Raw genomic sequence first — 12,551 nt, 5'->3', positions numbered from 1 at the left:
AACGGACGACGTGACGGTGACGATCTAATTTCATTAACGGTGGTAAGGGTGGTTCCAATACTTCGCAGTCGCCAGCGTTACTAACAAACGCTAATTCAAGCAACCTTCCATTCACGTTCGTAAAATAGTTCACTTGTTGTAACCCAAAAGCGATCATGGTTTCCACTACCAAAATTTCGTGTTTCGCCGAAGAGGCATTTCTTGAAATAAAACATCCAACTTCGTCATCGAAGCTCCAAAGTAGCAAAGACAACGAGATCGGAATTCGGTGGTAAGTAAATCGCACATACAATGAGGGACACTACCTCATAATATTTACGAGATACTTGTTCTAGACGGTCGGCTTCATCGACAGTCACAATCAATATTGCTTCGATTTCCCTTTTTGATGCCTATCACTACACCAACACCTCGAAGGGCACGGTTGGTGGAGCAATTTCGATCGCATCGGTATATCACATACTCCTCGATCAGCTCAGCATTCCGAATATCGTCGTTAAGCCATGTTTCTGTTGATAGTTAATATTACTGCGTCATAGTCAAAAACAGATAGAGCCGCATGAATTTCTGGTGCCTTTGTACGTAAGCCACGAACATTTTGATAATAAACCATGAGTGAGCGCTTAGTTTGGTTGATCATGTTGTCAGTCGTCGGGTCGGATTCGGAGCTCTATGATTTCAGCTGGGAGTATACCGTCTGGCTAGTGTTAGCGATTGGCGCGATACATACAGTGAGCAGGGTGGTACTGAATGCTGTTGTAGATTCAAATCTGCTGTTATGATTGAATCAAACTTACCGAAGATTATGCCCTTCTTCCAGGAGGATTTCGACAGCTGTAATCCAACTCTGACATTGTAGGACACGAAGGAAACTAACTTGCAAACGCCAACAATCTCGCTAGTGTTCATGTTTTGTTGCACTAAACTTCGCATTTTTTCCTCATTCGGGGCAAACCGGCCAGGTAAAGCCAAAACATTTCTTCGCTTGACTTTGTTAATGCCAGTAGAATTTTCACGTTGGAATCTACGTTTAGTGCCTTCATTTATATAACCTTATGGCCGGCTTTTTCGTTTAGAGCGGCTGGAATGCGATGCAAAATTTTATTTATTTATCGCTACTTTGCTCCATATTTTTCCTGAGCTCCATTTGTACCTTATTGTGTTCGACACTAATACATGGCATTGTTTGTTGATGAGGTAGTTTGGCGGAAAGTAGCATTTGACATCATTTTCGTGCAGCCATTAGACATCCAAAAGAAATTGGAACATTTTGCGATTGAATCACGTATGACAGTAGATTTTTTTAGAATTCTTACGGGTCGCCATTGTAAATCCGTCTTCATCGGCTTTCGCTTCTTTATTGGTGGTGCTGGTTGTTGGTTTGAAAGCGCCTGTCGTTGTCGTTGTCCCTTCACTGTTGGTTGATTTGGAGACTGTTTGTGGTTTATCTGAAAGTGTCGGTGACTGCTTGTTAGAGTTGTCTGTAGAAGATTAATTTTGACTAGTTTCTTTGGCGCATGTTTTTCCGTAGTGGGTTGTCTGGTTACAGAACTGGCATGTAGGGGCCTGCCGGTGTATGTGAGCAGTGTTGTTTGCTTATAGGCTACGCCATCCTTCGATGATTTGCATTCGATAGTCATGTAAGAGGGCTAAATTTGGAAGTTTTCCGCCAGGGCTAAACATCAACACGTAATCAAAACACAGTTTTTGGAGTGGTGTGGTGTACATAACTTCCACGAGATTTAGCTCCATTTTAACTTTAAGAAGGTTTCCTCATAAGGCATTGCGGGATTACGGAGCAAACTAATTTTTATGTTTGTTTATAGTTAATCCACAGGGTATTCAACGTGCATAGGGAAAACGCATGGTCTTGTCCGAGTGGAATGATGACTTCAATCATGTATAAATTTTGAGAATTAACTATCAATTTCCTTTAACGGAGTGGCAAGCACGGGCGATCTCACTTATGCTTTGGTAGTAAATTAGTAGATTAATTCTGATCATTCTCCTTTTCTATTCGTGATGGGCCTACTTGTTTCTCTCCCTAGTATTTGGGATAATACTAGAATAAGGTTATCAGTTCAGTTAATTTTGCACCGCTCAACAATTTTTCATATCTTTGTCAGGAGGATAGTCGATATTTTTCAGTTGTAGCCCCAGTTTGATTTCCACTCTTATTTTTTTCTATTCGAATTTTTGTTATTACTTTCCGTGGAGTGCGCTGTAGTATATGCGGTCTCTAGCAAAAGCAAGTATCGAACTAACATTCCTTCCCTTTCCTACTGTGATCTACGATCGGGCCTGGACGTCTCCGGTACTGATCAATAAACAACTGGGATTACCAGGACTTGTACATTAGGCGTTCCGACACGGAAACTGACAAATTACACTTCTGCTGATATATTATTTCTTCGGAAAGTAACAGCGGAGAATTTCATATATAACATATATGACTGCAACTGTCTGATCCAGATCATTTCTATCCAACATGTCACACCAATTAACAGCATCGAACGTCATTGAGACTACATTGCGTTCAATCGATTGAATCAAAATTGAGATCGTCGGCATGGAGTATGATCGTTGCCATCGTTAGTATGCGTACCAAATACATAGGCGAAGGCTTATTTTGAGTATAGAGCTCGGAGACTCGGTCAGCTCGACGACATTCTTGTCGTTCATAAAGGCTAGATTGAGAAGCCGATGGCTTCTGTGATGGCCATCTCTGGGTCCGATGTTGCATTTTCAAGAAGGTCGTCATCGAACTTACGCTGTTCAATCTGCTGATTTAGAGTGTGCTGAGAATATTTTGGACCTCAACGGAGTAAACGTTGTGTACGTACATAGAGCAATTAGAACGCCACCTCCTCGACGTTGAAGGCTGGTGGAAGCGTTGCGATCGCATCGGTAAATTGCGCAGTTCGTCTAAAGCTCGTACTTCAAACATATTATCGTAGTTAGGTTTCTATTCTCATTCCACGAATGTTCTCGTAATAAACGGACAAGTAATCTTCAAGAGTTGGATGGATTTGTGAGACAGATCGGTATTTGAGATGTGTTGAGTCAATTCAGTGGTTAATTGGGTGTTAGCCGCGTCTCCACTGTGATCAGAGGTAGAAAAGATATATACGGAAACCTTCTAAATGTTCTTCATCCTCGAATTCTAGGAACCGAATACCTGTTTGCCATGTACCCACCAGCATAGTCCTTGTCGTAAGGGATCATCCATAAAAGACGTAGCATTATATGGGGGAGGGGGGAGTTTTGTATTTTGTGATGATGTGTGACGACAGGGGGTAAGGGTTCATGTCATGCTACGTAGCTTTTTTTAAGGGGGAATAGAATAGATTTTTTTTAATTTAAGGTGACAAAGGGGGGGGGGGCAGAGTTACCGTCAATCTACATAATTACCAGGGAGTATTTAGAGGTTTGTGACGGAATGCTACGATAGGGGAGGGGGGTGTTAAAAATCACTTAAAAATGCTACGTCATTTATGGATCATCCCTAACATTAACTAGTGCTTACTTTGAACGACACTAAGATCAGTGTGCACGCGTCTCTGCTGCTGGGAATGTTTTAGCTAGCTTTCAACTTCTCTGAACTGAGTTTTATTCGCACCAGGTGCAGAAGTGTATTGTCGAAAGCCTGTGGATCAATACCAAAAAAAAAGGATTCGCAAACGCGTTGCAGGATTTTTGCCACTATCTGTCAGACATCACATCAATAAAAAGCTACACTGCTTGGCGAAATGCGGGTGGGGTCTCTTCCAACTGGGCTCCACCAGAGATGTCTAACAATTAATGACCGCTCCTACAGCAGTCCTTAACAGTTAGCTAGGGAGATGAGCTTTGCTCCTTTGCTGGATCCTCTCTAGTGACTGTGGCAACGAAAGACCGGATGTATTGCTCCTCACATAGAACCCCCAAGTAATAAATGAAGTTTTATAGCCCGCTACAAGCGCAATCTAAGTTTTATGAGGGGCTATAAAACTACCATAAAACCTCAATTGTTACTAAAGACCCCAGAAGACACTGCGGAGTGCCATCAAGGCGATACCGCTGTCCTGCCTGCTTAACTCTCCGTATATGTCAACTATATTATGCTCCACAGCCCGCTTTTTTTTACGCGTGTACTCCAAGCCAGCGATGCAACTAACATTATTCCTTACGGTTGGAGACAAGAGAGGGTGAACACGCAATCCAAAACTAGGAAAACCAGTCTCTGATCATAACTTCTATCGGCCGATGGACATACGGTGCTTTCTAAAGAAATTCAAATGACATAAGCTAACAAAGAGAAATGGCATTAGTTTTCTTAGATATGAAAAGGGCATTTGTCTCAGTTTCTGTAGATACTACACCAACGTCTTCCCTGTTGCCAATAGTTTTTTTTCTAAACATGTCTGAAACGCACTCGCAAGTGGCTAGTGTCCACTATTATTGACTATCATTTTGTTCCGGACAATCCCAGCTTAGCGACAGTGTGACATCCGACGGCAGAAGCCAACCAAAGCATCTGTCCTTGGCTACACGAGACATCACTCGGAGCCAGACAGTTGTTTCTTTAGGCGTTCACATATGTCTAAATAGCGCCAATTTGGTGTCAGCTTGGTTTTCTCGTCTAAGGGCCGATTTCTTCACCCTCGCTTAGAGCTTAAGCCAGGTTTAAACGTACTGGTGAACCTGGTTTAAAAGTTACGCGAGGGTGAAGAAATCGGCCCTAAGGGTGCTTACAGAGTGGCCGCGAGAAGCTGAGCTGGGGCTGACACTGACATTAAAATGCGAGATGCGAGAAACCTGCTTGCAGCTTATCAAATGGAGCCTGTCAGAGTGAAAGCTGAGCGGATCGGCGCCGACTGCCTGCTTTTACTCTGACAGGTTCCATTTGATATGCTGCAAGCAGGTTTCTCGCATCTCACATTCTATTGTCAGTACCCGCCCCAGCTCAGCTTCTCGCGGCCACTCTCTAAGCACCCTAACTTGCAGCAAGTTTACTGACGAGAAGAATACGAAACACAAAAATCCAACGTTTTTTAATAAAAATATCGGGCAGAAAAGTTCTAATTCGGTGTTTCGATTGATCTCGTCAGTATCTGACACCAACCTAGGACCAGTTAGACGCTAAATCCAAACAGTTCATACAACTTGTGTGAACAGCCAGAGCAACATACTGATTCCAAGTAATTCCTAAGTGGGATATCGTGCCATCGCGCACAAATTGCTGCATCGAAATTTTGCATAGTATCAAGCGTTTAGGTCCCAAACCAAAAACAAGAGTTTGTTTTCGCTTTTTCGTCAGCCAAACAGAGCTTCTATGCTTGCTTCCCGAGACATGACTCGAGATTAGCCTGTTGCTTTTTGTCTTCACGTAAGCTATGTGAACTGTTTGGGTTTAGTGTCCAAGGCCTCCAAGTTGATGTCAGTTACTGATGAGACGATCTCGGCATACCGAAATTTGTAATGTCTGAGAGTACTCTTTCTTTCGTTGAAGTCGGCGATTCCGTACGAATTTCGTACAATCGTAAACGTGCGATGATTATCCGATATTATGAGTAGAATAACCTAAGCAACTTATGAAGCGATGAGGATTCGCGAATATATTTCGACAACCATAACATCTGGATGCACAGAGAACAAACGCCTATGTTGAGGGTTTAAATTGTATAAACATTCCTATTCAAAGGTAATTGGGATATCATCGCCGTAGCTGAGCTTAACTGAATTGACAGTTTACAGCCTAGAGATTTTAAAATGGTCGATATAGTTCTACTTCTACTTGACGTGGTGGCGCTAGTGTTTCAACAGGTAATAGTTAAAATGGTTACGCACGTATTTTAAACTTATTTGCGCGACCTAGACTTTTATTAAAAGAAATATATCTTAGAGGCAGATGCCAATTATAATTAAGTTTTTTTTACAAAATAGTAAATATTTAAAAAACAAGATTCTGTAACTTCCATTACATATGTAAATGTGGCAACACTGATTGTATTTACTCTACATGGGCGATAACAGTGGAGGATTTCCACCTCACAGACAAAAGGACGATAGAAGCAAAATATTCAGCGTGAATACTAGGGATAGTGCTGATATGCAAATCTAGTTCTAAATATTTACACAATATATTCGCAACAAATACCCAGACATGGTGTTAAGCGCAATACGCAAACGACGTTCGCGTTATACCACACAATATACATGTTAGCGCTAATCAACTAATACACATTGGCTAGACACGGATATATTTACACTTGACACTACAAAAGACAAGATTCGTTCTAAATCATTCATCGTTCGAGACGCGTACAGTCGACGGACAAATTTACTATCGGAGGGCAAGTTTTAAAGACTTTCTTGGACGCGAATTCCTATCTTCGTCGAAATTTACGTTTAAATGTATTTGAAAAGATCAATGAAAATTTTGTTGCTTGTATCGTTTCGTTTTTTTTTGTTTCAAAGCAAAATGCAAAATATATATTAGAAAAAAGCATTTTCTCTCGTTTCAAGCGGCGTGGAAATCATTTTAGCAATATTGTTAACCGAGAGTGTAGAGCAAAACAGAACAGCAAAATTAGAAGTATATAGCGCAAAAACGGGTCAAATGAATAGGACAAATGTGTGGTGTATGTGTGTATGTTTGTAAAATTATTAAAATTTTAAGAATAAACAACGAGTTTTCTGAAAGAATATTCGAGTTCGTTTTTTCGGTAAATTATTTAACAAAACCGAAAAAGCAAGCTCTTGCTGCTACCTTCCGTTACGAAACGCTCTGTCGGTTGACTTTGGGCCACTACTTAGGTTCTATATTTACCTCTCCAGCAGACCCTTTGTGACAGGGCGGCCAAGATACGTCTATCGAGAATTTCGTACTTTCATACAAAAAAAACAGAAACAGAAGAAAAAGGAAACAAAGTAATAAATTAACCGATTTGAGTTCTCAAAATTTGGCTGCCCATGTAGCTCGAATACCGAAAAATAGACCGGTCAATGTTATGCTCAGTAGAGACCTTGAAAGAAGTATTCAATTTCGGGCTAGACCACACAATCGCTAGCAATCGAGAGTGGTGAAAGTTGTGAATGATGAAGGTATGCAACGGGAATGGGATGCGATTCCATCCGCTGCCGGAATAGCCAGCGAAACATACCAGCAAGCCAATAACGAAAGTGGAGAATTAAAATCGGAAAATGTAAAATTATTTTGTTTGCCTTATTTTCTGTTTATACGAAAATCGGCTTTTTTTGGTTGACACATCTTCGCCGCCCTGTCACAAAGGGTCTACCGTGGTAGGTAAATAAAGAACCCGAGAGAGTTTCTTTGGCCCACCTTTAATTTCAGCACATATTTCGACAGATTTTGCAGCAGATTTTTCGCAATTTCAGGGCCATACCTTGGTAACGCCAGACCGATAAGATGCAGTCATTTAACGCTGACACTGAAAACAATGTGTAAGAGAATGTAATTGGGAATACGGGAATACGAAGGGATCTGCTAAACTTCTTCAACTTTTACCGGCGGATATCTCGTCTTACAAATTCGAAATATTCTAACTTATAAAAAGATTTCTGTTAACTTCATTTGAATTCAACACCAACGCTGGCTCAAATGGCTCAAGGTGTACAAAATAAATGCAAATTTATGCCATGATTTTCTTTTCTCTATGCTCTACAAGTGGAAGAGGTCTCGTTGGAGTTCTTTTGGAAACATATTATCTGGAAAATTCAACGACCAGCGGATAGTGCATCAATTTTAGCCTAACAGAATTATTATGCGTTGTGGTGATACAATGCTGTACCTACACACATGGAAGGAGTTATGTAATAATCCTAGTGTCAGAGCTGGAAAATTACTCTGTCGTAAATCAACAACAATTCACATGCATCTTCTACACGGAGAAGGGAGGGGGAGACGTGCTGTATCAAGAAATCATCATAAAAAAGGTAAGAAATACTTCTTTCGCCACAATCGCGAAAAGTAAACCAACTCAATCAAATGTAGGAAGTATGTATAGCGATCACGAACAGGAAAAAAATACGACACAGTGATTGAAAGGGGACACAGTACATTACAGGAGTTCAAGCAAACACTACATCGCTACACTAGTCTACACAGATAGCACAAGAAGATATCAGCACCAATTTCACAGACTTATGCAACCAGAAGATACAACTACTACCACAAAAAGCCAGACGGAAGGAGACACACACAAATAAAAAAGAGAATAACAACGCATCATGTAACTATGTATGTGTGTTTTCTTGCATCGTAGGTGACAGAAGGTGGTGGTGGTGGAGGAGGAAGACAAACTTAAAAATATCTTTTGAAATAAATAAAAATATACTTGCTTTCTAATCGCTTCTTCCATGCTACATTCTTTTCATTGGAATTTTTAAATAGATCTAAACTTTGCTGAATTATGTCAACCACTTGCCGGTGCCCGTTCTGCGCGGTCGCGTTACCGACGGCCACCGCCGTCGTCGTCGTCGCCGAGCTAGCACTGTTGCTAATGGAACTGCTACTGCTACTCGGTGGTTGGCTAGCAGTAGTGGAAGTAGTAGTCGCTAATACTGGTGTTTGTTGTGGTAGGCGGTGTGATGGTAGTGATAGTAGTAGTGGTGGTGGAGGTGGTGGTTTTGTTGTTGGTGGTAGAGCATTAAACGATTCAGTATTAATATCATATTTGGTACGCTTACAACGATCGTAATGGTGATTGAGTAAGGTAGTATTAGTAGGAAAATCATTATTATTACTATTGTTATTGGTGATGGTGGTGGTAGAGGAAGGATTGAAGACATTCGCTTCGACTACTTCGGCGAAGGGATTTATACTGGAGCCACTGCCACCGGTGCCGCTGGTACTGGCAACACTGCCCTTCTTGCTGGGGTGATGATTTGGAGGCGCTAACAATTGCTGATGCTGCACCACTTGGCTATGATTGTGGTGTAAGTGTGGTGGTTGGTTTTGTTGTTGCGGGTGGTAACTGTGTGGGTGAATGCTATTGTGTTGTTTGGTTTGGTAGTGGTTTGAATAGTGAGTGGATTGGTGTTGATGTTGGATCTGTTGGTAGTGTGTCGATGTACTATTGTGATAGGTTCCAGGACGGGGAAAAGGATAACCGGTAGTGTTGCTATTGCAGCTGCTATTATTGATATTATTGTTATGGCTAGCGGGTTGTTGGTAATAGCTAGTAGTAGTATTATTGTTATGAGAGCTGAAAAGTGAACTTTGTTTGGACAGACAAGGGGAATTACTGTTGTTTGTTGAGTGCACATTGTTGTTGTTGTTGTTGTTGGTATTATTATTGTTGCTGTGGTTGGGACCATTCTGTCGTTCCTTGGTTTCAGCCCGACGTGAAATGTGATTCTTTTCGGATGGTGACCCCTTACTGCTAGCTTTGCTTGAATTCGCCGAAGAAGGACTGGTTACAGCAGGTTCCGGTAGGGTCGGAGGGTCCGACAGAGGGAAGACACTATTCTCGATCATCGGATCGTCACTGGTGAAATCTACATTGTGCATCGGTTTGATCGGAGTTAACGTTGCACCGTCTTTGAACTGAATGAAACTCCTCAGGGCCGCGGCGGCAGCTTCAATGCGAGCGAGCTTTTTGCTGCGACCGTGGCCGACAAACTTCTGGCCGTCGACCTGGAATTAGAGAAATTAACATTAGGATTTTGTCGTTAGGGTCTTCAAGTAATGTTATTATCATATTTAAGGTAACACGTCTGAAATGATATTTTTCAAAAATGAAATCTCAACATTTTTCTGATTCTTGTTATTTCTTAGTCTTCCCAAAGGAACTGTTTATTTTTTCTGATTTTGATTTTCATAGAATATACCCAAAGCAATGATCTTTAATTTGCTCACATTTCGAAATAAGCTTCCATCAAAATTCTTGGTCTCGTCATAACCGTGTTATATCTCGACCAAGAAGGTCGTGTTCATTGTTTCGCTGTTGTATTTAATGCGTGCTATTGTTCTCGGAGTGGTGTCTACCCGTAGTATCGAACGTCAAGAAATCGCGTGTCTAAGCAACAAGGAAAATAAGGATCCCACAAAATAGCTGGTGGTTATTTGAAAGGCAAAACTAAGGCCGATAAATCATCCTTTAAATGCAGATTATATACAGCTAATTTAACTGATCCCTTGATGGTTTACCTCCGGACTAAAAATAATTCTTTTAACATCATCTATGATCGCGTGACCTGACTAAACATTTCTCGACAGTCATCGATATCAGAAAAGTACGACCAGACATACTTAATGTATCTGTTAGCGACCTTGAAGAGGCAAACAAGATACAAGATAAAAATATTTTATCTACACACCTACCAGTGAAGTAGAGATTGAAGGCGTAGTCTCCGATATGTAGCTTCATTGCCTCGGATTTGGCTTCCTCAAGAATCCTTTGCTTCACCCAGTAAAAATTCTGAATTGCAAGCAGTTGCGTTCAACAAAAATCTCGGTGAATAAGAAAAAATGTATTCCCTATCGAACTAGATCTTTTTGGACCGGGTTCGTCTATTTATTCAACTTTTTTGTGCCGCACCCCATGAAGTCACTGCAAACGATTGGACCACACAGTTATCCATTATATTAATGAACTGTGGAAAATGTGCAAATAATCAGGGATGTTTCTTGTAATGAGAATTCTGAAACGTGCTCCTACTGCAACGAGACTCTTTATGATTTCTCGACATGTCCCGCGGGCAAATTGCCCAAGGAAAAATTAAAGCCTTCCCTTAAGGAAGCCACCGACCAAGACTAATTTCGGCACTCCCTTGCTCACTAAACAGCATGAGCCTGATGATTCCACTAAGGCAACATCTTCTAAAAATCCTGCAAAGGGGCAACTCATTTCCTCTCCTAAGCATCCTCATGAAGGGTGTTTCTTGGTGGGTCTCCCAAATATTAAGAAGCGCTGCTACAAAACCGAAGCAAGTAGATCCTCGGTCTCGGAAATCTTAGAAACGAGTCGGAATTCGCATTGCTTTCTGGGACATCAAAAACCCCAAGTATCCCAAGTATATTTCAAAAACCGCAAGGCCATCGGGGACAATCAACGTTACGTATGACGTAAAAAAGGGAATATTGATTGGAAGAGTTATACGTTCACTATACCCAAAACATTGAATCAAACCAATAACTTACTCTGGAGGAAGGGAACAGCTTGATTTTTTTACGTCGCGAATCGAACTCTGGTGAGTACTCGCGCCGAGTGCTCCCGCGAACGGTCTTCCACCCGGTGGCGGGACAAAGAGTACTCAGAAGAGTACGCCGAAAAAGTTCTCCGCGTACGCATAAAATACGCGAAAGAAAAGTTCAACGAAAGCTAAAAACGGACAATCAAATTAGATTTGTTGAAGTATTCCCGGACTCTACAAAAAAGCGTTTGTTGGGTCCCTCATGATTGGAGACAAGTGATTGGCATTGCCATTCCAAAACCTCCGATCACAATTCGTATCGCACGATTGAACTGCTGTCCTGTGTCCTGAAATTGTTTAAAACATGCTTTTAGTCAGATGCTTAAATTGGCTCCCGCGATGGTAAATGGACAAAAAGTTATACACGGAAAAAACTGAGCGAATCGTTTTTTGGGAAGCATACACCAGCGTAATCACAGCTTCTACTGATGGGTCAAAAAATCGCTCGGGTTTTAACAGTTAAATATCCTGGGGGTCTGGTTGGACTCTAAAAGTACCTGGAGATGTTTGGTATTTGGTATCTAGGTACAGGGTGACATTTCAGAATTGTGTTTATCTGTCAAAATCGGAGTTGTTCAATGTTGAAATAGGTGCACCCAGATGGCGCACCCTGTATATCGCTAGCTTAGTGGTCATTTTAAAGCCCACTGGTACATCGAAGCACAGAATTTAAATTGTTATGTGGCGGGTTAATAAAGTATAGGGTGGATGAAGAAATTGTCGCTGTACGAGTGACCGTCTTCTTCCCACGTTAAATGGATCTTGTCCATTCTACCAAATCTTCATTCGTTCAGCTCGTTCAAGATTCTCACCAAGCCCCACATGATTGTATTAGCAACAAGCTAGAGCAACGCGAAGAAAACTCGAATCGATCTAAAAGCACTACACTCCGTTGCGAAACTTGACAGACTTTGCAGCCGATCTGTGGGATACAACAAAATTGCAGACCTAGTCCCTGGCGATGGACCTACACCTACTCAACGGACCAGCCAGTAGGTGCCGAGGTCCGTTCACCGATCCCAGTTCACTGGCGCCCCAACGACACGCCGCTGGCTGTTCGATGCGATCTACTCGTTCTCTTCCCTGACAGTGCATCTGGCCGACTCACAAGCTACCAGGTAGGATATCAAGGTCGGTCCGGTAATTCCGGAGGATCCTGACATCCGGTTCGCTGGTACCCCGACGACCCGAACCCGGTACGACGATGCGTACTACTAAACTGGTTCCCGGCGGTGGACCTAGTCTACTTCGGCGGAGAGTTCCCCGGCGGCGGAATTTCTCCCGAACTCGATTCGTTGTTCAACGGCGGCTTTCTAGTCGACAACGCTACTATGTTGGTCACTTCGTCTCTT

The 12,551-nt window shown here is 41.9% G+C and overlaps 1 protein-coding gene across 7 annotated transcripts in view; it reads right to left on the bottom strand.

Moving 5' to 3' along the window:
* Window positions 1–12,551, bottom strand: part of LOC131682941 (double-stranded RNA-specific editase Adar) — a 131,379-nt gene that overhangs the window by 36,122 nt on the left and 82,706 nt on the right. For 2 of the 7 annotated variants that reach the window (XM_058964769.1, XM_058964776.1), the window contains 2 exons: window positions 8,749–9,640; window positions 8,344–8,565 (listed from right to left, as the gene is read on the bottom strand). In XM_058964769.1, the coding sequence (XP_058820752.1) occupies window positions 8,344–8,565; window positions 8,749–9,640 (1,114 nt within the window). Of the gene's footprint in view, window positions 1–8,343; window positions 9,641–12,551 lie in introns of all 7 variants that reach the window. The other 5 variants (XM_058964758.1, XM_058964752.1, XM_058964795.1 and 2 more) reach the window with 4 other exon arrangements.

This window comes from Topomyia yanbarensis, chromosome 1 (genome assembly GCF_030247195.1).
Source record: "Topomyia yanbarensis strain Yona2022 chromosome 1, ASM3024719v1, whole genome shotgun sequence".
Lineage (NCBI taxonomy): Eukaryota > Metazoa > Arthropoda > Insecta > Diptera > Culicidae > Topomyia > Topomyia yanbarensis.
This window is presented reverse-complemented; position numbering and strand designations above follow the sequence as displayed.